A 26,771-nucleotide genomic window follows, 5' to 3' on the forward strand; every position below is an offset into this window, starting at 1 on the left:
ATTTTGTCTCTTCTGACTGTGAAACAATGTCTATAGCCAGTTTTGTCACCTTGTGAACAAACTAATTAGGCTCATATGCGAGCTTAGCACACACAGGGCCCTATCATACAACCAGTGCAATGCGATGCCAGGCATTTTTTGCTGGTTTCAGCTCGACGCAGTTATCATTTTTACATCCAGTGCTCACGTTGTTTAAATCAGAAATACACTCACGCCCATCTGTTCACCCATGGAAAAGTTACATTTACATACTGTATAAGAAACAGCTGGAGGAACAATTTACAACTTATTAGGTCAATTGGCAACATGATTGAGTATAAAAAGAAATCACCTATTCCCCCAATGCTGCAGTGAAAATTAGTGGAGCAATATCAGAAATAAGTTTCTCAGAGAGAAATTGCAGAGTTTGAAGTTATCATGGTAAATAGACTGCATTTATATAGGGTTTTTAACAGACTCATGGCTATCCAAAGTGCTTTACATGTTACCTCACATTCACCCATTCATTCTCTTATTCATACACTGACAGTGTCAGCCATGCAAGGCTCCATCCAGCTCGTGGGGAGCAGCTGGGGTTAGGTGTCTTGCTTATGGACTGGGGATCAAATCTGAACTGGGGATCAAACCATAGTTTGTAAAAAATCTACATGAACCACTAAGCCACTACACCCCAAGGGTAATTTAAATTTAATTCAATTTTCACAATTTGTACAGTGTCACAAAATTTTTGGAATCGGGTTTGTATCAGAATGACCTATTTGCAGAACTGACGAATGAAATTGGCTAATTATTTAGCCAGTCGCGGCAATACACACGTATTTAAACTGAGCCTGGTGCGCTGACCATTTTTCCCATCGTTAAACTAGAAAAAGTGTCAAAATGGAAAAGTGTTCTGTGGTTAAATGAAACAAAATCTGAAGTTCTTTTTTGGAAAACTGGGATGCCATATCATCCAGACTAAAGAGGACAAGGACAACCCAAGTTGTTATCAGTGCTCAGTTCAGAAGCCTGCATCTCTGATGGTATGGGGTTGCATGAGTGTGTGTGGCATGGGTAGCTTACACATCTGGAAAGGCACCATCAATGCTGAAACAAGTTCTAGAACAACATATGCTCCCATCCAGATGTTGTCTCTTTCAGGAAAGACCTTGTATTTTCCAACATGACAATGCCAGACCACATACTGTGTCAAATACAACATCATGACTGCGTAGAAGAAGGATCTGTGTACTGAAATGGCCAGCCTTCAATCTAGATCTTTCACCCATAGAAAACATTTGGCGCATCATAAAGAGGAAGATGCGACAAAGAAGACCTAAGACAGTTGAGCAACTGTTGCCTGTATTAGACAACAATGGGACAACATTTCTATTATTTATAATATTGTGATTATATTGTGTATGTTTGGAAGTTATAGAGTATTATTGAGTTTTATTAATGTATGAATCAGTTTTTAGATACTTTTTTGTATTTATTGTATTTGATTGATAAAGGCCCTTCTAGGGACAAGTGTTGCAAATTAGCCTTTGGCTATATACACTGTGATACAGACATCAGATTGTTTAATTTAAATGATCTATGTTGGTGGTATCTGTCCCTATCAAATAAATAAATAAATAAATAAATAAATAAATAAATAAATAAATAAATAAATAAATAAATAAATAAATAAATAAATAAATAAATAAATAAATAAATAAATAAATAAATAAATAAATATTCCTTAACTTGAGCATCTTGTCTCTTCAGTCCCCAGATGTCACAGAGACAAATAAATAAATAAATAAATAAATAAATAAATAAATAAATAAATAAATAAATAAATAAATAAATAAATAAATAAATAAATAAATAAATAAATAAATAAATAAATAAATAAATAAATAAATAAATAAATAAATAAATATTCCTTAACTTGAGCATCTTGTCTCTTCAGTCCCCAGATGTCACAGAGTGGTAAACATGGCCTTGTCCCAACTGTTTTGAGATGTGTTGATGCCATGAAATTTTAAATCAACTTATTTTCCCTTAAAATTATACATTTTCTCAGGTTAAACATTTGATAGGTCATCTATGTCATCTAGAGATTTGGTACAATATTAGTTTATTCTGAATTAAATGTTGACATTTGAAACATCCACATCATTGCATTCTGTTTTTATTCACAATTTGTACAGTGCCCCAACTTTTTGGGAATTGGTTTTGTATCAGAATTACCTATTTGCAGTAATGACGAATGAAATTGGCTAATTATTTAACCATTTGTGGCATTACATTCATATTTAAACTGACTTGTCAGGTTGAGGGTCTATAGTCCTTCATGTAAATAGAGAATCCACCATGGTGAGAGCACAACTGGCTTTTAAAAGGAACAGGAAATGAGATTCTGATTGGTTTAATGCACGTTATGCCCAAAACACAGCCATGACTCATTAAGAGACAAGTACTCTGTACACATACCCTAGTATATGTGTAAAAACTGAAATATGCTTTTAAAAGTAACCATCAAATGTTCACATTTATTGAGCACGTTTGAGCGTCATTGACACTATGAGCGTCATAATACATCTCTGGACAATTTCCTAGCAGTCTGTGACTGCACGCTACAAAAGAAAAGGGCTGCTTTTAGTTCTCCATGTAAGAGATAATTGAGAGATGTGGACCCACTGTGGCACCAGCCTGAGGCAACTCTACCCACAATCCTTTATTCTAAAACAAACCAATGCAGCCATTCATGAGCGCAAACAGAGTGCCTCACCATCCACTACTCCTTGCAAAAGATTTTGTTTGATCTTCAAAATACCTATTAGGCATTTCAGAGTTAATTAGGTAGCTTAGTTGTTCTTAAGTAGGGAATAAAAGTTTTAAAAGGTAACACAACCCTCCCTATCAGTAAGAGACTTCACTGCTGATGCCACTAGATTAAATCCCTGCTTACACATGGTATTAAGATGCATTCTGGTCGATCATATCACAAGTAGACATTTCCGTTTAGACCTGGTGTTTTAATCCGTCTCTTTTGTCCACTTTTGACCACTTTTGTCCTGATTTCTTCAAGGGGAGGGTCTATGGGCGAGTTAATGCGTTTTTAATGGACAAAATAAGCGAGTGCAATTTACATATGAGCACAACAGTAGATGACAGAAAACAAATGGAGAGCTTCAGCATCAGCATTCGTTTCTGCTTTCTTTTTCTTTTAGGTGTGAGAACTGCGCTTAACGTGGTGTGTGTGTGTGTGTTAGGGACACACCAAACTGACGCTAAAGAACTAGCGCTGATGAAAGCTGACTGTGTTGTTGCCTCGCACCTGAACATCCCAAAAGGACTACAGGTGATTGTCAACTATAGCACTCACATTCTGTGTATAAAGGAGATAAATGTCTATTTAAGCAGATTTATTTGTCTATATTTGTCATTCAAAAAAGGAAAGTAAAACTGTAGGTATACAAAACATAAACAAAGCGCTTGTTTACCATTTTGAATATCAGTCATGCTGATTATGTTCTTTATTCCACTTCGCTCATGTTATTATGAAAATATTCAGGCAGTGTTGCTCAGTTAAAATGGTTTAAATTATAAAAGCCTTCTGTTTGTGCAGTTTTGACTTACATGCGATCACTTTTGCTCTTATTCTTGGGCACTGACTTGTTTGGTGAGATGAACAGCCAATCAGAGTTCTCTCTCTCACTGACGGTCCAGCTGCGATTCTACATGTTGAATTGGCCAAAGAAAACTCAACGGCGTCTGAATAGAGCCAACGGTGCTGAACACACTGGAAAAACTAAGTTGGATGGCACTCAAAAACAGCCTAGTGTGCCCCTGGCTTTAGAAATCAGGAATGTTGAGAGAACATTGTGTTTAGTACATTTTTCATCTTGAAAATGAACTTGGGACTTACGCATTAGGTCAGCAGAGTAGACTGCATTGGACCATATGAGCATTTACACTACGTCAAATGCGTTTTTGAAGACCTCTTGAGGTAATGTGAAAAGGACAAGCTCAAAGCGTTTTAGACCCTATTTACACCTGTATTTTAGTATCCGTTTGTTATCCAATCTACGAAACCGCATCTTAAAACCAGGTCTAAACAGGGCCTAAATTGTTCCAGAACATAATTCCGGAACCTTCAATAACCCAATGGTTGCAGTCATGTATGATAAATACACAAACAGCTAAAGTTTCACTATGCTGATCATTCTAGTCCAACCAAGAGCTGTTTTGATCTTTTCTTGTCAGAACAATAAAGCTGCATAGAGTGGATAGATTGATAGATATATGGATGGAAGTAGGGGCGTTTTTTGCCTCCGTTACGCATGGAAATGGCTGTCACTCTCATTATTATCAAGCTATAATTCTGCAAAAGCCACTGCTGAAAATGGAAGCGATCCTGGAGCATGTGCTACATAGATAAACACAGCATGTAATTATGGTGAATAGATGTCTGTGGGCTGATTGGCGCCTGCTGAAAGAGGTCAGAAAATGGAAAGGAACGAATCAGGATGTCCCCCTTTACTCAGAACAGAACATCCTACACAAGAACTGTTTGTTTGTTATACAACACACTCCATCTCACACAAAGGACAAAAGTGTTATCACGATCGATCGATCTGATTGGATGACAAATGTTTTTCAAATCAACATAAACTTTAAATTATTCAATTTACATTTCTTAATACAGATTTCTGCTCTTCCCATGTATACTCTGTTTCACTTTATAATAAGTTTCCATTAGTTAAAGGGTTAGTTCACCCAAAAATGGAATTGATGTCATTAATGACTCACCCTAATATCGTTCCACACTCGTAAGACCTCCGTTCATCTTTAGAACACAGTTTAAGATATTTTATCTTTAGTCCGACAGCGTATCTAAGTGTAGGCACACTATACTGTCTATGTCCAGAATAGGAATAAAAACTTCATCAAAGTAGTCCATATGAGACATCATCTAGTTAATTAGAATCTCTTGAAGCATCGAAAATACATTTTGGTCCAAAAATAACAAAAACTACAACTTTATTCAGCATTGTCTCCTCATCCGTGCTTGTTTTCAAACCTCAAATAAAGATTCAAACGATCATGAATCAGCGTATTGATTCATGATTCGGATCGCCAATGTCACGGTCACGTGATTTCAGCAGTTTGGCAGTTTGACACGCGATCCAAATCATGAATCAATAGGCTGATGACATAAATTTCATTTTTGGGTGAACTAACCCTTTAACATAAGTTAGTTACAATAATTAAAATAACTAACATTAAAAAATACTTTACCAAAAGTTATATCTGTTAATATTACAGTATTTAATGTACCTGAGCTGAAATGAACAATATGAACAGTATTTTTTATTTACTAATGGCAACAAATATTAATCAATACTGTTACAAATGTATTGGTCATTTTAATGCCTTAACTAATTTACATTTTCATTAACACACGCACACACGCACACACACACACACACACACACACACACACACACACACACACACACACACACACACACACACACACACACTGAACACAATTATAACACAACGTGCATGTAATGCACAAATGCTAATGTTTTCAGTCACAGAAAACCTTGATTTGCAAATACGTCATATTGCAAAAGTAAGATGTGTTGTGTTTCATATTGACTTCGAAGCCGTTCACAAACAGAATCCAGTCCCGTGCTATGTTTCATAAAGAGATTTTAGTACAAGGCTGCAAAAACACAAGTGCATCATTCCGAACATTTATATCGAAAACTCTGATGATCACAGTAATTCCACATACAGTGTTCCAGCAATTTTCCATTTATGGATTTTTATTTACGTCTTTTCAGAGGGGACTAAGAAGCTGTCATTTTCATGAAGTGCAGTTGTGAGTCTAAATTCAAACACTCCTGTGCCAAGAGGACTCTCAACTCTGGCTCCTCACTCCAAACAGGGCTTTAAATGCATTCAAATGTGCATCTTTATAAGAAAACAATGTGAATAAAACCAAAAATGTTGTGTAACTGAAATATACTAAATTAAAGATATATCTTTAATGATCTTACAAAAGGACTTTTTTTTTTAAGACGTCTAGTTCTTACAAGAAAATAAGGTAAAAATATTGTTTAACAAAATGTTTGTTTGGTGCATGGCTGTATTAAAAACTGACAGATAAGACTATTAATATTGCTGCTATCTATCTCATTGTATCGCATTAAGTTTGGAGGCGGAGACGTGCCAGAGAAACCCAAAAAATGATTACAAACTCATCTACGGTGACTTTCCAATCCAGCCATCTTTAATTGTATCTTCTCTTGTATAACCATGATCTTGGACTACAGCCAACTCCTCTCTCACCTCTCCATGTCATCCATCAGACCTGACTCTCCTTTGCCCTCCAGCACACACTGTTGTTCTAGGGATGGCACCATGTGCTTCCTCTCTCATCACATACTCGGGCCCTTGATGTCTGTAAATTGGCCCTCACACTGAAGGCTTCTCCGGGCGATATAGAGTCTCGATGCCAGCTGTTACTGACAGAAACTGTCGCCACCTCCAGTTCTTGAATATCTCACCTCGTTGGTCAGAGACTCCAGGATCAGACAAGACACTCAATAAACAAGATTTCTTAATGGCTATGTCTTGCCGAGACCACGAACTGGTGGATCTAAAACATTTGGATGATATTAAACTTATATCTCTATTTCTGTAAGTTACCAGAATCACACATGGGGGAAAAAACACAACACATCACACTAAATAAGCTATCAGACAACTTATCTAGTGGGTCTTACTTCACATTTAGCTCTCGAATATTACTGACAACTGTGTTCTATTTATGAAAAATTTTAAACATTTTGATGAGCCTCCCTATAGTAATATGCCATGTAAAGATCAGCGCAATCAGTTGGGTTACAGCAGTTAAAATGGAGTCTGGTTTTACTGTGTGAGGATTTTGGTGTTAAAGAGGTTGTTGATTATGAGTTCACTTTTTTAACTTTAGTGTGTAGTGTTGCTGAGCATAAACAACATCTGCAAAGTTATGACGCTCACATTTCAAAGCAAAGGGGGATATTTTCTTTTAAAGAAATCTCTTTTTAAGGAATACAACAAACGGCTGGTTGGGACTACAACGAGCTTTCTTCTAAAATTTACATAAACTCTGCCTGCGGGAACACGCAACAAAAGCCATGTTGAGAAGAGGAAGATTTGTTGTAGTAAAGCACATTTAGGAGTCTGCTCAAGCTGCTCAAATCTGTCTTTTTATATTTATTGCAGTACAGTATAAACAGAAATGCAATAGCATGTCATAAGATGACAACATAAGTAACTGTAATTAAACTAAACTATACCTGTTATATCTTAATGCAACAGATATTCTCTGGCCCTGTGCATCTTCCAACCGTTCCCACATGAGTGATTTATAGATTATCATGACATAATATGCGAATCAACTCTGCATCAGCTACATAAATTGATCCCTTAACCATTCAGAAATGTCCTGTTCCATTCTACGAGCTGTCACTTCTTGAGTCTGTCCAACATTGTCCGACTCCGGTTTGAACAGAAAAGTCTAAACATTTTCTGACCTTTTTTAGTGCATGAGATTGTTCTGTTTTGTTGCTGGTTTGAGCTCTTAAAGCTCCGGCCTATTCTTAAAACGGGGTGGGGAGAACCAGCCAATTTGCATTGCATATATACATACAGTGGGGCAAAAAAGTATTTAGTCAGCCACCCATTGTGCAAGTTCTCCCACTTAAAAAAGATGAGAGTGGCCTGTAATTTTCATCATAGGTAGATTTTAAAAAAAAATCACATTTTCTAATTTTAACAAACTGATTGGCAAATTATGGTGGGAAATAAGTATTTGGTCACATACAAAAAAGAAAGATTTCTGGCTCTCACAGAGCTGTGACTTCTTTAAGAGGCTCCTCTGTCCTCCACTTGTTACCTGTATTAATGGCACCTGTTTGAACTCATTATCAGTCCAATTATCAGTATCATGTCCAAGACCAAAGAGCTGACAAAGGACACCAGAAACAAAATTGTTGGCTGGGAAGACTGCAATAGGTAAGCAGCTTGGTGTAAAGAAATATATTATACCCATTTCTACTGTGGGAGCAATTATTTGAAAATTAGACATACAAGACTACTAGTAATCTCCCTCGATCTGGGGCTCCAATCAAGATCTCACCCCGTGGGGTCAAAATTATCACAAGAACATTGAGCAAAAATCCCAGAACCTCACGTTGGGACCTAGTGAATGTCCTACAGAGAGCTGGGACCAAAGTAACAAAGGCTACTATCAGTAACACACTACGCCACCAGGGACTCAAATGCTGGCTTAAGCAGGAACCCCTGCTTAAGCCAGTACCTATCTGGGCCCATCTGAAGTTTGCTAGAGAGCATTTGGATGATCCAGAAGAGGACTGGGGGAATCTCATATGGTCAGATGAAACAAAAATAAAACTTTTTGTTAAAAACTCAACTTGTCGTGTTTGGAGGAGAAATGCTGAGATGCTGAGTTTCACCATACCTACTGTGAAGCATTGGCTTTTTTTCTGCAAAGGGACAAGGACGAATGAATAGGGCCATGTATCATTAGATTTTGAGTAAAAACCTCCTTCCATCAGCAAAGGTATTAGAGATGAAACATGGCTAGGTCTTTCAGCATGACAATGATCCCTCACACACCGCCCAGGCAACGAAAGAGTGGCTTTGTAAGAAGCATTTCAAGGTCTTGGAGTAGCCTAGCCAGTCTTCAGATCTCAACCCCATAGAAAATCTTTGGAGGAGTTGAAAATCTGTGTTGCCCAGCGACAGCCCTAAAGCATAACTGCTCTAGAGGAGATCTGCATGGAGGAATGGGCCAAACTACCAGCAACAGTGTTTAAATTACTTGTGGTGACTTAAAAAAAATGTTTGACCTCTGTCATTGCCAACAAAGGGGATATAACTAAGTATTGAGATTAACTTTTGTTATTGACCAAATACTTATTTTCCACCATAATTTGCAAATAAATTATTTAAAAATCAGGCAATGTGATTTAAAAAAAAATGTTGCTCATTCTGTCTCTCATAGTTGAACAGATTTCTTGTCTGCAACTTTGGCCAAACACTGGCCACTTAGCTAAGAAATGTCTATTGATACAACATAAAAAGTGACCAATCAGAATTAGTTTTTTGTGCCATTTAGTGGGAACAAATACACAAAAAAAGTTAGTACCACAATAATAGACAATCATGGGATACGAAATGCACAACAGTGACTAGCAAGGTCAACGACTTTCAGTCAGATTTCAGTCTTTGTGTGCAATGTGCATCAGACAGTTTGCAAAAACAGACTGTGGGCGATCTGTGGGCGTGCCGGCGGTCCGTCTGAGGCTGGTGCTATGCTACTACGAACTTGATATAATGTGTAGGCGGCAGTCACAGTTATACCTGATCCAAGTTGGCTCAATGTGGTGTAGATAGCAGATCAGATGGTTACTATTTAGAGGACTCAATTTTGACCTGGACCATTTAGGGTAAGCTGATAAGAGCTGCTAGACCTGCACTGTGCTCCAATGTGTTTTGTGCAGTGAATTATTAGCTGCCGAGAGTATGAAACCATTCCATTTTGTGCAATAAACAGTTTTGGTACTGCATTAGGTCCTCACACTAAAATCTGAGTCCTGCAGCAAGGACCCCCCTTATGTGGTTTCCCCTATGTGACAGTCATTAGTGAATTAACTGTGTTGTCACACTTTTAATGTGGTCACATATTAATACATTTCTTTGTACAAGCATCATATGTCTCATTGAAATTTGAATGGACGGATTATACAATACAGAACAATTCTGGGTAACAATTTCTTTTAGTCATGCTTTTCATTTCATCAGCATGTAGTCAATAGTATTGATTCTTACATTAATTACTCTAGATACTCCAGAGTGTTTACCCCTTGTGCAGATATTGACTTAACCACAGGCTACAAGATAAAATACAGGCAATATACAATTTCAAAATGATTTTATGACTTAGAAATAACTCTTTAGTAATTATGTATATCATTGTTTAAAATGTAACATTCTGCTCAATTTTGGATTATTGCCTTCACCTAAAATATTAAAAGTAAGAGAAGAAAACAACCTTTTGTGCATACTTTAGCTAACCTGTTATGAATATTCCCAAATGTCAGTCGACAGTCTTCATGCACGTGTACTCTGTCTTGTAGCTAACCGGGAATTGGGAACCAGTCAGCCTGAACTAGCCATGATGAACTAAGGGAAGCTTATGTAATTGAGAGCTCTTTTACAGAGAAGAATGTGCTTTAAATTCAGAAACACAGTGCTAATAGGCCAGAGTCAATGAGCCTGACAGGGTACTTCAGGTTTACGAAAAAAAAAAAGAAAAAGAAAAAAAAAAGAACAGCATAGGAAACCTAGTGACTTTCATATTTTCCATTCACTGCAGCAATTGGCATAATATAGACTGGCAGGTTTGTAACTCCCTGCTGGGATCAGCTAAAGCTGGTAGCTTTGTTTTTGAACATGGCATCTGATTATTAGCTGGTCTAAGCTGATTATTAGCTGGTCCAAGCAAGTCTTTATGTGGTCAGCCAGTCATCATGTTCCAAAAACAACAGCCTCACCACCTTAATCAAGTACTGTATTACAGGCTGGTTTGTTGCTGTTAATTATGCTAAAGTCTAGGGGTGTGATGAGACACTTAGCTCTCAAGACGAGACAAGATTTTTGCACAGTACTTTTAAGAAATCCTCAATGACAAATTTCATGATTGAAAAATAGTCTGCAGGTGTATTTTAAAATGTTTTAACTTATCATCTTAATGAATGTCATGCCAGTTTTACTTTCTGAGTATAAAATATCATACGCATTGAAAGACAACAATACTAAAGCACTGTAAAAGGTTTTGCCACAAATCTCGTATATTGATTTCACTCAAGTCTCTTCAAACCTTAGGTCTGAGCACCTAATTCGCAGGTGTGAGCACCTAATTGAACTCTCACAAATGAAGCATAAAAATAATAACAGTATAACTAATAAAAATAAATAACAGTTTTAAAGGTGCACTATGCAACTTTACGTCCACTGGAGGGCGCCTATTCAAAACGAAGGCGTAGTTTGATTACGCAAAGTGTGAGCGCAGTATCTTGGGACATGTGGTCTTCACCTCACAGCCGGTGGAAAATAGGACTCGGGCAGAAATCATGTTCATGCATGCGGTTATTAACGTTACTGTAGTGTAAAGCAGAGCAGGACCAAGTGTTGTGGAGCTGAGCAGAGCTGCTGGAGCGATTGTTAAACAAATACCCGCCTCGCAAACAACGGGATGTTTATAATGACGGGACGGGACACAGTCGCCGGGTGCCTGCACTGATCCGCTCTTTCGGTTATGATTATGAGGTAATGCAGCTCTGTTTATCATATTAGATACATTTAAATGTGTGTTGAAAATCATGTTATGACGTTACTCCGTGCGTTCACATGTTCACACTGCTAAGAGTAAAGCGCTCCTGCCAAATAAAACCCGAAACCGAGGGTAACGCAGATATGACGCAATTGACAGACGACTTCCTCAGACACTATGCTGAAACGGTTCTTAGTTAATATAGCAATTTTCTCACAAGTTACAAATAGTTGGAAACATTTGGGATATTGTAGGTACTCGACTAAACAAAATATATAACACCGGACTAGGGTTTTTTGGATATTTTACAGGAAAAATACTACATAGTTCACCTTTAAAGGTTCAGTATGTAGTATTTATGAGGATCTATTGACAGAAATGTAATATACTTAACTATGTTTTCAGTGGAGTATAAAGAACTTTTATAATGTACCATTATGTTTTTTATCTCCTTAGAATTTCAATCTACATACACCGTGGTTCCCTTTTAGCCTGTTGCCATTTCATTTGTACAAAAAGTCTGGCCACTCTCCATTGATGAGTGATGACTTCCTTGAAAGTGGGTAGTCTGTTGAAGTTTAAAACTTTTGGATCTGCACAGAGCCACTCTGGATCTGCCATAACCAATCGCTAATGTTTGGTCATAACATATGTTTTGCGGCGTTTACCTTAGCCAACTCCTTCTACTCTAGCCTGTTGTGCTGTTGTACTTTCACATATGCGTTTCCAGTGCGCAACTGATCCAGGGTTGTATATCACAAACATAGCATTTATTCATAATTTTTATTTAAAATCTAAAAGTTGTTACTGAACATGACTTGTCAGTATTACAATTCTCTTTGTATACTGTACACTGATATACCAGATATCAGGTTTAAACGCACTACATTTAAACAATGTTTTATTCAATTAATTACTTTATATTTATATAGCCTAGTACTTTAGATTTAGCTATAGGCTTATATTACATTGTTCATGCAAGTGCAAATACATTTAAATTGGTTTACATTTACATTTACATTTATTGGTTACAGCCTAAAATCACAAAAAAATAATAATAATAAAAAATAATAATAATAAATCTTACAATAGGACAAAAAGCAAACTCTCACCCTTTTTTTTTCATTTAAAAATCTTCTTACAAGAAAACCTGCAGGTCATAAAGCAATTTGTTTCTCCACCTCCAAGAAAGGATAAGTGCTCTCCATTATGTCTTCTTATTTATCTAAATGTATTGTTTTCCTTGCTTTACCCAAGGCAATTAAGCCATGAGTTGACTTTGAAACAGAAGACTTTTCAATATATGCATTTGTGGTGACATTACTTAGACTGGGTAAACCCAGCCTGATCTGCCGGCAATTTAATCAGTCTGCAACTCATTCTGGAAACCTGTACATTAATTTCTACTGTTTCCGTTACACTTTTGCAGGAGCCAATCACAGACTGGTTGATTCACCTGGTGCGCAATTGGCGAGTTTAACATGATGACAGATAGAGAAATAATGGCATAGTCGTTGCCTGTTGATCACACCTCTTGTAGTCTGATTGGTTAAAGGGCTATCCAATTGCATACGGAGTCATTTGAATAATGCTCGTTTATCACACCTCTTGTGCAGTAGAAAATGCAGAGCAGACTCCCCAGTCCAGTGTTCAATCTTAAATAAAGCTTGGTCTGGTGATAGCCAGACAAGAAATTACTCAATTTAACAATCCATACATGTTTATTGTAATGCAAACAATGTGCTGTCACTTTAATTCAGCACATCCAGCACAGAAAAAAAATAGACTCGGTGCAGAAACGATAGCCGTACTGCTGTATATGCACCGCTCCTGGAACACACTGCAGGAATGCATCCACGTGCAATGTGTAAGCTCTAACCAGTTAACATGGGTACAGTAAAAATATGCACCACATACACACAGCAAACTGAGCATGTGTGAAACAGGCATAACAGAACGAGCTGGAAATAATAATCTGCCAATGGGGTAATCAAAATAATCTTAATTCAAACAGAAAACAAGATTATTTTTCTTGCCCCAATGGCAGATTATTTTGCTTATTTTAAGCAAAATCTCTCTTCATTTTGAGTTATTTCTTCCCAAAACAAGACAATCATTTTTAATTGTCTAGTAAATGTTTCTTAATGTAAGAATGTTTAGATATTTTGACTAGAAACAAGACAAAAATACTAAGTAAGAAAAGCATTTTTTGCAGTGTAAGCCAGTTATCATGTACCTGAGAGTTCTGTAGAGTTATTAGCTTAAGCAGAATTCCAGCAAGGATTTTACACTTTGCGGAAAGAATTGCATGTGTTTTTTGGAACCAAAAATGCTATTAACGTTTACCTGTGCACTTTCTACTAGTGTCTTCTTTCTTTGAGGAACTCATGAGCTTGCAGTTGAAGTTCTCTTCCCAGAACTCAGCAAACCAGACGTTTCTTCTGTTGTTCTCCAGTGTGCGTGATGTAAAGTAGCTGTCAAAACCTGAAAAGGACAAGGCAGCACGATTAGCAATAGCATCAGGTAATCAGTAACTTTCCATGAATAACCATGTGCCTTAGTACTTCTACTGACGAAACCAGATATTTAACTAATAATGTTAGAACAGTGGCAAGTTTATCATTTCTAACACTCTCATGGCAGTTAGTAAATATTTTACTTTTTTTCATGTTAATTAATATGATTGATTAATTCATGGCTATATTTTTTTTTCTATAAACTGTACAATTGTATGTTCTTAGTGTGAATACGCAACATATCGGTTTTGCCTACTTAATCATTAGCATCCTTACTTGACATTTTTTACGTCGGATAGCTTAGCATTTAAATAATTTAAATTCGCCATCAGCAGACAAATAATAATTTTATCAATCTGGATCCCAGAGTCTTTTGAGTCTGTCCTTGTTGTCTGGCATCAAAGCTAATAGCATGCCTCATCTAAATAGGTTTGTGGCGTAATGAGGCTTTCATCCAGAGTGTAGCTACAAGGACAAAGGTCAGCCGAACATTTAATTTTGCCAGAGGCATTGGCTAACCTTACATAGTCATAGCTCATTTAAACTTTGTTCACTTCCACTCTGCAGACTGCAAAGAAAGTGAGTCCGGGTCTGCCTTGCCCACTAGAAAATAAGTGTTAAGAAAGAGATAAGGTGTTATCATTAAGCTGCTAAAGCAGAGCTGCCCTAAGCCTGTCAACAAATGCAGCTGAAGACTTAAATGCACTCCTGGGCATTGCATACTCTTGAATCGGAACAAGTAGTCGGCCTATCTGTGGTTCCCAAGCTGCATGCCCCGAGTTGGCATCTTGAGGGTCGTAGCTTGGTGGTGAAGTCAGTCACTTCTTCTGTGATCGGTAGAATCAAGGTACCCAACGTGCACGCAAAACAAGCAACTGACTTACACCAGCACTTTTTTTGAAGCACTTACTGACACTTTTTGGGGGAGAAAGTAGACTGAGTAAAAAAAATAATGGGGAGAAATAGTGAAAATTAGCATTTACAAGTCAGATTCGATATCCCACATGATTATCATAAGAATGTGCATTTTCAAATACATTTTTATTCAAACAAACTGACATAAGAATGGTTTTCTGAACTATTTGCGAGTCTGATTTGAATTGAATGCATTTATTCATTTGCATTATAATTGAAAAAGCAATACAAAAGATTCACACAGAAATTTGTTCAGCTCATGTTGGGCTAAATGTGCAAAGAGAGATGGGGAATGTAATTGTGAACTGTTGCGAGCCAGATTTGAACCAGTATATCCCACATGAGAACTATGTACAGTCGTAACAACATCTTTGTTGACCATGGGAAATCATTTCAATCAACCAGTCAGATTTGAGGGACAAGTTTACAATTTATAAGTTTAGGCTTACAACCAGCGATCGGTGCTTCTACAGCAGTGTTATTTAGCTATACTATCCTTCTGATTTAGGGATAACTTGGGTAGGGGTAGGTTTAAGGGTAGGACTAGGACTACATTTTTGGACATGAATGTTATTCCAGGATTAACAAAATATGTTGACCCAAGAACATGTCTTACAGTAGCTGGTTTATGTCAACCACATGCTCAACACAGTGAGAATAAAGTTGTGTAAACATTTCATAAAACTTTACACAACAATGTAAAAAAAATGCTTTGATTGTTAACCATTTAAAAAAAAGCTTATTTTGCTTACAAAGGACACATATACCCTTACGAAAAAAGTATACTACAAGTTAATTTCATGAAGTATACTTAAGTAATGTTCAAGTATGTTTTTAAGTATACTTTGTGTACTAGTCAATGTGTCCTAGTAGTAAACATGTAAGTATTTAAATACTGTTTGGGATTAAAGGACAACTCCGGTGAGAAATGAACCTAGGGGTAATTAACAGATGGTTACCGAGTAGATCGTTCTCTGGGATGCATTTTCACGAATGTAAAGAGTTTTATCTCTAAAAACAGATTCGCTTATAACGCTTGTCTATGGGGCACAGGGTAGTGAAATTTAACCGCTAGTTAATACCACTAACAAGGCTCAAAATAGCCTCACACTCACACGGCAGCATAATGAGGGTCCCTACATGCAAACCGAAGCATTGAGAACTTTGTAAGAGTACAAACAGTTTAATAAGAAGACACTTTATAAACATAGTGCATTTCACGTTCAAGGACAGGCGCCATCTTGGAAAAGAGTCTCAACGAATCGATCCACGAGCGCTGTTCTAAGTGAGCTGGTCGATAGGAATTAAGTTTGTGTAATGTAATAACATGGACATTTTTATTTTTATTTATTTATTTTCTCTGTCGCGTTCAGTGTTTTCTTCCGGAAACAACGGACCATATGAGATTCCAAGTCACAGTTCATCTTCAGCAGAGATCTCGTCGCTCGACGAGTCGAGACTGTTTTCCAAGATGGCACCTGTCCGTGAACGGACTTTATAAAGTATCTTCTTATTAAACTGTTTGTACACTTACTAAGTTCTCAATGTTTCGGTTTGCATGTAGGGACCCTCATTATGCTACTGTGTTAGTGTGAGGCTATTTTGAGCCTTGTTAGTGGTATTAACTAGCGATTTACTTTCACTACCCTGTGCCCCATAGACTAGTGTTATAAGCTAACCTGTTTTTAGAGATAAAACTCTTTACATTCTATATTCATGAAAACGCATCCCAGAGAACGATCTACCTTGCAACCATCTTTTAATTACATCTAGGTTCATTTCTCACCGGAGTTGTCCTTTAAATTGGCCCACATTTAGTACATACAAGTATATGTTTAAGTGCACTATTAGTGTAACAGTAGTAAATTTAAATGCACAACTACATTTCTCATTTGTACTGTATTCTACAATTGAACTTATAAGTATACTAGTAGTTTACTATTTTATTACAAATAGTAAGTTTATGAAAGTATAATTTGAAGTATGGTCTCAGTAAACTACTAGTTTAGTAGATTCATACTGCAAGTATACTTGTAAATTTTCATAAAGTGAACATAAAATTATACTTTTTTATTTACTATTTATATAATATTTTTGCACTTTTGGTTTACTACTATGTTCAAATGTTCAAAAAATGTTTATACTTGAAATATAACTTTAACTGTACTATAATTTAAAAAAAATTTATTATAGCATCATGCATTCTTTTTTATCAACACTTGAATGTGAGTAAGTTTCATAAAGGAAGGCAATATTTTAAACAAAAAGTTGGGAAAATCATTTTCTTGTCAAACTATGAACGATTATCAAAACATAGATGGAGTAGATCGAGTGCATCAACACCACCAATGTACCACAGTCGTTTCCTCTTCAAGGGTTCGACATTTCATTTGGTAACATAAGGCAGTTTTGATTTCTATGCTGTTTACTGTTTGTTGATTGCGCTATTTTACATTTGTGTGAGCAGTCTTCTATCACTTGTTTCTGCTTCTTCTCCACCTGTTTTTTTCTCCAGAGATTCTGTAATAGAAGATGTGTAATAGCGCCCCCTACCGTATAACAGTGAAAACATTGATAGCTAGAAAATTCAGTCAATGGAGGGGGGAATAAGTAAGCCGGATTCGACGGTGGTTTGCCCACATGAGCACAACATAGTATTAGCAGTAATTGCAAAGCCATGGTGCTCATAACAACACATAAATGCCATTCTTGAAAGTAAAGCAGAAAGAATGTCTGTGTAAATCGTTTGTAAAATAATTTGTATTTTAACTGTCACACTTTTATCACAAAATTCAATTGAGGATTCACAATAAAAATCCAAGCAGAACGAATTTCTCTGTAAGTAGTTCATGAAACTATTCTTACATAAAATGCTGCGTTGTAAAATGAACAAATTACAATCAAATTTGCTCTACTCATGTTTTATGTTTAACACCCAATATCACGGCATAAATGCTTCTGTGGCCTTAAGCTAAATTATTCTTCAGGCTGATTGATACATGTTTTCGGTTTATTTGTCAGATGACCTCGACCAAATGTGCTCTACACATCACTCCACAGGCGTACTTGACTCAGAAACGGATCCTCAGCAGGTTTGCGTGCTCGCTCATAAATTCTACTAATTGCAGCTTATTTGTACACAAGCATGGTACACAAGAAACTCCCCAAGGCCTGTCTGTGTCATTTTCTCCGTGTCTGGAGGACAAAGCTCAGAGCTTCACCTTTTGTTTAACGCGTTCAACAGCTGCTCTGTTGCCAAGCAATTAGCAGGCAGCCCGTGAACCTCCTCCATGGTGAGATTCATGAACTGTCCTTGCTATCCAACAATGTCACTTTTTTAAATATATAAATATAAACAATCTATCTAAAATAAGACTTCACATTACTCAGAAGCCATAGGGGAACTACATTAGACATGAAACTGTTCAATAAAGCAATAGACATGAAACAATTATGGGGATACAGTTTGCCCTGATCCATTACATATGGAGTCACATCCATAATTTACCTTCCTAATGTATATTTAAATGCAAAGACCCATCAAAAAACCCATTAAACATCACACACACACACACACACACACACACACACACACACACACACACACACACATACACGTCTATATTACCAAGAGGGGACTATCACTCTACACTATCCAAGAGGGGACCTGTGTTTCTAGTCATTTTGAAGAAACAAAAATCACATACAAAATTTTCTTTTAAGGTCCTTATTCATAATATAACTTCAAATAAGCATTTTTTTATTTTTTTAAAAATATGCCAAGAGGGGACCTGAACGATGTCTACCTATCCAACAGGGGACCTCCATAGACTCTAATGGAGCTGTGTGTGTTTGTGTGTGACCGATGTCTACCTATCCAACAGGGGACCTCCATTAGTCTGCAGTGGAGCTGTGTGTGAATGTGAAGTGAGCTGGCAGTCAAGTCTGTCTTCATTTTATGTATATATATATATATATATATATATATATATATATATATATATATATATATATATATATATATATATATATATATATATATATATATATATATATATATATATATATATATATATATATATATATATATGCATTTGGCATATATATATATGCCATCTCCACCATTACATGTCTTTACAAATAAATAACATAAATGCAGTTAAGCTTCGTACAGACTATATAATGTGTCAAGTAATAATATGTCTTTTTATAATAACTGTATTCTTTTGAATGTACTGAGAAGTATTTATTTGTAACCTAAAATATACTTTAATACTTTAATTTATTTTTAAATATATTTATTACACAGTCGCAATAAAGTTACAAGATGTAACATCAAGTAACACACTACACTTAGTTAGTCCACAAGTCTTCTTGTGCTTTAGTATGTTAGTCAACACATTAAAATAAGTTAACTTGTTTACACAGGCATCTGGTATAACAATAGGCACACACACACACACACACACAAACACAATATACCTTAGACATAATACCTAATACATTACAGAAAAGTCATTTCTTTAAGAAATTCATTCTCTGTTGTGTCTTCATAATTACAGTATATGATCAGTCCACATCTCTCATTTAAGATTATTGTCAGGTACACCAATGTATTTACATTATTGAATATTACAGGTCATTATTGAATAGTGATTATGTTACACACACACACTGACTCAGGTCCCCTGTTAGATAGTAAATCACGACACCTGTGTGTTTGCTGTGACATTTCTTATCATCACAAACACACTGTAAAGATTTAGAGTTTTTACAGCAATAACTGAGTTTAAAGGGTTAAATCAAGCAGAAATAGCTCTCTAATGTATTAATTGCAGGTAATTATTGAATAGTGAATATGTTACACACACACTGACTCAGGTCCCCTGTTAGATAGTAAATCACGACGCCTGTGTGTTTGCTGTGACATTTCTTATTATCACAAACACACTGCTAAGATTTAGAGTTTTTACAGCAATACCTGAGTTTAAAGGGTTAAATCAAGCAGAAATAGCTCTCTAATGTATTAATTGCAGGTCATTATTGAATAGTGATTATGTTACACACACACACTGACTCAGGTCCCCTGTTAGATAGTAAATCACGACGCCTGTGTGTTTGCTGTGACATTTCTTATCATCACAAACACACTGCAAAGATTTAGAGTTTTTACAGCAATAACTGAGTTTAAAGGGTTAAATCAAGCAGAAATAGCTCTCTAATGTATTAATTGCAGGTCATTATTGAATAGTGATTACGTTAATGTAATGTAATGTATTAAATGCAGGTCATTATTGAATAGTGATTACGTTACACACACACTGACTCAGGTCCCCTGTTAGATAGTAAATCACGACGCCTGTGTGTTTGCTGTGACATTTCTTATCATCATAAACACACTGCAAAGATTTAGAGTTTTTACAGCAATACCTGAGTTTAAAGAGTTAAATCAAGCAGAGATAGCTCTCTAATGTATTCATGGCAGGTCATTATTGAATAGTGATTGTTACACACACACTCACTCAGGTCCCCTGTTAGATAGTAAATCACGACGCCTGTGTGTTTGCTGTGACATTTCTTATAATCACAAACACACTGCAAAGATTTAGAGTTTTTACAGCAATACCTGAGTTTAAAGGGTTAAATCAAGCAGAAATAGCTCTCTAATGTATTAATTGCAGGTCATTATTGAATAGTGATTATGTTACACACACACACTGACTCAGGTCCCCTGTTAGATAGTAAATCACGACGCCTGTGTGTTTGCTGTGACATTTCTTATCATCACAAACACACTGCAAAGATTTAGAGTTTTTACAGCAATACCTGAGTTTAAAGGGTTAAATCAAGCAGAAATAGCTCTCTAATGTATTAATTGCAGGTCATTATTGAATAGTGATTACGTTACACACACATTGACTCAGGTCCCCTGTTAGATAGTAAATCACGACGCCTGTGTGTTTGTCTACCTATCCAACAGGGGACCTCCATTAGTCTGCAGTGGAGCTGTGTGTGAATGTGAAGTGAGCTGGCAGTCAAGTCTGTCTTCATTTTATGTATATATATATATATATATATATATATATATATATATATATATATGCATTTGGCATATATATATATGCCATCTCCACCATTACATGTCTTTACAAATAAATAACATAAATGCAGTTAAGCTTCGTACAGACTATATAATGTGTCAAGTAATAATATGTCTTTTTATAATAACTGTATTCTTTTGAATGTACTGAGAAGTATTTATTTGTAACCTAAAATATACTTTAATACTTTAATTTATTTTTAAATATATTTATTACACAGTCGCAATAAAGTTACAAGATGTAACATCAAGTAACACACTACACTTAGTTAGTCCACAAGTCTTCTTGTGCTTTAGTATGTTAGTCAACACATTAAAATAAGTTAACTTGTTTACACAGGCATCTGGTATAACAATAGGCACACACACACACACACACACAAACACAATATACCTTAGACATAATACCTAATACATTACAGAAAAGTCATTTCTTTAAGAAATTCATTCTCTGTTGTGTCTTCATAATTACAGTATATGATCAGTCCACATCTCTCATTTAAGATTATTGTCAGGTACACCAATGTATTTACATTATTGAATATTACAGGTCATTATTGAATAGTGATTATGTTACACACACACACTGACTCAGGTCCCCTGTTAGATAGTAAATCACGACACCTGTGTGTTTGCTGTGACATTTCTTATCATCACAAACACACTGTAAAGATTTAGAGTTTTTACAGCAATAACTGAGTTTAAAGGGTTAAATCAAGCAGAAATAGCTCTCTAATGTATTAATTGCAGGTAATTATTGAATAGTGAATATGTTACACACACACTGACTCAGGTCCCCTGTTAGATAGTAAATCACGACGCCTGTGTGTTTGCTGTGACATTTCTTATTATCACAAACACACTGCTAAGATTTAGAGTTTTTACAGCAATACCTGAGTTTAAAGGGTTAAATCAAGCAGAAATAGCTCTGTAATGTATTAAATGCAGGTCATTATTGAATAGTGATTACGTTACACACACACTGACTCAGGTCCCCTGTTAGATAGTAAATCACGACGCCTGTGTGTTTGCTGTGACATTTCTTATCATCATAAACACACTGCAAAGATTTAGAGTTTTTACAGCAATACCTGAGTTTAAAGAGTTAAATCAAGCAGAGATAGCTCTCTAATGTATTCATGGCAGGTCATTATTGAATAGTGATTACGTTACACACACACTGACTCAGGTCCCCTGTTAGATAGTAAATCACGACGCCTGTGTGTTTGCTGTGACATTTCTTATAATCACAAACACACTGTAAAGATTTAGAGTTTTTACAGCAATAACTGAGTTTAAAGGGTTAAATCAAGCAGAAATAGCTCTGTAATGTATTAAATGCAGGTCATTATTGAATAGTGATTACGTTACACACACACTGACTCAGGTCCCCTGTTAGATAGTAAATCACGACGCCTGTGTGTTTGCTGTGACATTTCTTATCATCATAAACACACTGCAAAGATTTAGAGTTTTTACAGCAATACCTGAGTTTAAAGAGTTAAATCAAGCAGAGATAGCTCTCTAATGTATTCATGGCAGGTCATTATTGAATAGTGATTGTTACACACACACTCACTCAGGTCCCCTGTTAGATAGTAAATCACGACGCCTGTGTGTTTGCTGTGACATTTCTTATAATCACAAACACACTGCAAAGATTTAGAGTTTTTACAGCAATACCTGAGTTTAAAGGGTTAAATCAAGCAGAAAAAGCTCTCTAATGTATTAATTGCAGGTCATTATTGAATAGTGATTATGTTACACACACACACTGACTCAGGTCCCCTGTTAGATAGTAAATCACGACGCCTGTGTGTTTGCTGTGACATTTCTTATCATCACAAACACACTGCAAAGATTTAGAGTTTTTACAGCAATACCTGAGTTTAAAGGGTTAAATCAAGCAGAAATAGCTCTCTAATGTATTAATTGCAGGTCATTATTGAATAGTGATTACGTTACACACACATTGACTCAGGTCCCCTGTTAGATAGTAAATCACGACGCCTGTGTGTTTGCTGTGTCATTGCTTATCATCACAAACACACTGCAAAGATTTAGAGTTTTTACAGCAATACCTGAGTTTAAAGGGTTAAATCAAGCAGAAATAGCTCTCTAATGTATTAATTGCAGGTAGTTATTGAATAGTGACTACGTTACACACACACTGACTCAGGTCCCCTGTTAGATAGTAAATCACGACGCCTGTGTGTTTGCTGTGACATTTCTTATCATCATAAACACACTGCAAAGATTTAGAGTTTTTACAGCAATACCTGAGTTTAAAGGGTTAAATCAAGCAGAAATAGCTCTCTAATGTATTAATTGCAGGTCATTATTGAATAGTGAATATGTTACACACACACTGACTCAGGTCCCCTGTTAGATAGTAAATCACGACGCCTGTGTGTTTGCTTTGACATTTCTTATCATCACAAACACACTGTAAAGATTTAGAGTTTTTACAGCAATAACTGAGTTTAAAGGGTTAAATCAAGCAGAAATAGCTCTCTAATGTATTAATTGCAGGTCATTATTGAATAGTGATTACGTTACACACACACTCACTCAGGTCCCCTGTTAGATAGTAAATCACGACGCCTGTGTGTTTCTCTCCTCAACCCCCACAACCCCCCACTCACAATTTACATTTCAATAAAGGAGACTTGAAAAACCAGTTTGTGAACCACAGGCCAATAGAGCTCAAACTACCAATGTGGCAGAACCATTCTCAAATAAACTAGAGAAGATGCTGGGATTTGCCCTGCCAAATTAAACTAAATTACATTTTTTTACAATCGCTAGGCCACATTTCTCAATACTTTGGTCATTTTCAAAATCCTTCACACAGTTCTCCAAACCAACTTTCTGCTTCACATCAGTTATTTCACATTCAAAATCCACAAAAACCAACAAAACACTTAATTCATGTCTCAAATCAAGTGCCAATGATCCACAGTTTAGCTTGCACAGACTGAAGTTGTGATCACTGTGTGAAGAGTTGAAAAAGTTGAAAAAGTGTGTTTATTATTGAGAAATGTTTTGTAAAAGAACATTTTATATCACAGCTTAACTGTGGATCAACATTGCTTTAGCAAAAAATGCATTCAATGGCAACATCTTTCAATTTACCTGAAATCTTTTCTCACTTTGACACAAACACAATCAAATCTTTGTTCTACAGGCCAATTCGCACATCCTTACATGCTGTTTTCAAAAGTGTTAAACTTATGGACAAAACAATAACATAATACAAAACTGAATGAGACAGCAATTTACAACATGTATACAGTAATATTGTAATGCAATTTATCCTGCTAAAAAAAATCAAACACTATCAAAGCAACTTTTATGAAACTGAACACCAACACAAGTGTTAGTCCATTACCATCCATTCAAAAGAGGAAACTTAGGAATAATGTTGTACTGTAATGTAAGCATGCAGTGAATTATAAGCAGCAGAGAGTGTCATTCTAGTTTTGTAAAGACATTTTAATTGTATAATGTTCCTGATGTTTGTGTTGATGTAAACCTGTGCTGCCAGTGCTCTGTAAGAATGAGTTGATTTGTAAATGTAAAATTAACTGCTGTGAAGCTGAAAGTTGGTTAGCAAATTTATAAACTCCTCACTCAGTTCTCCTAAATATTGGGACATATTTCCTAGCGATTGTAATTTCATTTCATCATGTAATTTATTTTAATTTGGCAGTGTATTTGGTAACATTAGGTAACAGTAGTGAGGTTCTGTGTCTCACCTGTGAGAGTCTTCATGCATTGAAATGTAAATTACTGGTGGGGGGTTGAGCAGCAAACTCAACACACACTATTCTCTATTCCAATTTCAAGAGCACATCTAAACCACTAGCCCAAACACATTACAAGTGAAAGCACAAATAAATACAAAAGATATGATACAAATGAAATAAACAGTGCTTTTCAGGACGGTCTGTCAGTAGTTGTAATATAACACTGTATTGTCCTCACTGTAAAAAAATAATAATAATAAAATAAAAAAATAAAAAAAATAAAAAATAAATATATATATATATATATATATATATATATATATATATATATATATATATATATATATATATATATATATATATACAGTCTTGTTCAAAATAATAGCAGTACAATGTGACTAACCAGAATAATCAAGGTTTTTCGTATATTTTTTTATTGCTACGTGGCAAACAAGTTACCAGTAGGTTCAGTAGATTGTCAGAAAACAAATGAGACCCAGCATTCATGATATGCACGCTCTTAAGGCTGTGCAATTGGGCAATTAGTTGAATTAGTTGAAAGGGGTGTGTTCAAAAAAATAGCAGTGTGGCATTCAATCACTGAGGTCATCAATTTTGTGAAGAAACAGGTGTGAATCAGGTGGCCCCTATTTAAGGATGAAGCCAACACTTGTTGAACATGCATTTGAAAGCTGAGGAAAATGGGTCGTTCAAGACATTGTTCAGAAGAACAGCGTACTTTGATTAAAAAGTTGATTAGAGAGGGGAAAACCTATAAAGAGGTGCAAAAAATGATAGGCTGTTCAGCTAAAATGATCTCCAATGCCTTAAAATGGAGAGCAAAACCAGAGAGACGTGGAAGAAAACGGAAGACAACCATCAAAATGGATAGAAGAATAACCAGAATGGCAAAGGCTCAGCCAATGATCACCTCCAGGATGATCAAAGACAGTCTGGAGTTACCTGTAAGTACTGTGACAGTTAGAAGACGTCTGTGTGAAGCTAATCTATTTTCAAGAATCCCCCGCAAAGTCCCTCTGTTAAAAAAAAGGCATGTGCAGAAGAGGTAACAATTTGCCAAAGAACACATCAACTGGCCTAAAGAGAAATGGAGGAACATTTTGTGGACTGATGAGAGTAAAATTGTTCTTTTTGGGTCCAAGGGCCACAGGCAGTTTGTGAGACGACCCCCAAACTCTGAATTCAAGCCACAGTACACAGTGAAGACAGTGAAGCATGGAGGTGCAAGCATCATGATATGGGCATGTTTCTCCTACTATGGTGTTGGGCCTATTTATCGCATACCAGGGATCATGGATCAGTTTGCATATGTTAAAATACTTGAAGAGGTCATGTTGCCCTATGCTGAAGAGGACATGCCCTTGAAACGGTTGTTTCAACAAGACAATGACCCAAAACACACTATAGTAAACGGACAAAGTCTTGGTTCCAAACCAACAAAATTAATGTTATGGAGTGGCCAGCCCAATCTCCAGAACTTAATCCAATTGAGAACTTCTGGGGTGATATCAAAAATGCTGTTTCTGAAGCAAAACCAAGAAATGTGAATGAATTGTGGAATGTTGTTAAAGAATCATGGAGTGGAATAACAGCTGAGAGGTGCCACAAGTTGGTTGACTCCATGCCACACAGATGTCAAGCAGTTTTAAAAAACTGCGGTCATACAACTAAATATTAGTTTAGTGATTCACAGGATTGCTAAATCCCAGAAAAAAAAAATGTTTGTACAAAATAGTTTTGAGTTTGAACAGTCAAAGGTAGACACTGCTATTTTTTTGAACACACCCCTTTCAACTAATTGCCCAATTGCACAGCCTTAAGAGCGTGCATATCATGAATGCTGGGTCTCATTTGTTTTCTGACAATCTACTGAACCTACTGGTAACTTGTTTGCCACGTAGCAATAAAAAATATACTAAAAACCTTGATTATTCTGGTTAGTCACATTGTACTGCTATTATTTTGAACAAGACTGTATATATATATATATATATATATTTTTATAAGTTAATAATTTTAAAGTTACTTTTTCTCAAAGTGTATGTTCACTTAACTGAACCTACTATGACATAAGCAACTAT

General features: G+C 36.0%; 1 protein-coding gene across 3 annotated transcripts in view; it reads right to left on the reverse strand.

The window, feature by feature from the left end:
- grm7 (glutamate metabotropic receptor 7) overlaps nucleotides 1–26,771 on the reverse strand; it is a 354,975-nt gene that overhangs the window by 121,756 nt on the left and 206,448 nt on the right. For all 3 annotated transcript variants that reach the window (XM_067416302.1, XM_067416303.1, XM_067416304.1), the window contains one exon: nucleotides 13,736–13,873. In XM_067416302.1, coding sequence (XP_067272403.1) covers nucleotides 13,736–13,873 — 138 coding nt within the window. The remainder of the gene's footprint in view (nucleotides 1–13,735; nucleotides 13,874–26,771) is intronic.

The sequence above is a fragment of the Pseudorasbora parva genome, chromosome 14 (assembly GCF_024679245.1).
Source record: "Pseudorasbora parva isolate DD20220531a chromosome 14, ASM2467924v1, whole genome shotgun sequence".
Classification (NCBI taxonomy): domain Eukaryota; kingdom Metazoa; phylum Chordata; class Actinopteri; order Cypriniformes; family Gobionidae; genus Pseudorasbora; species Pseudorasbora parva.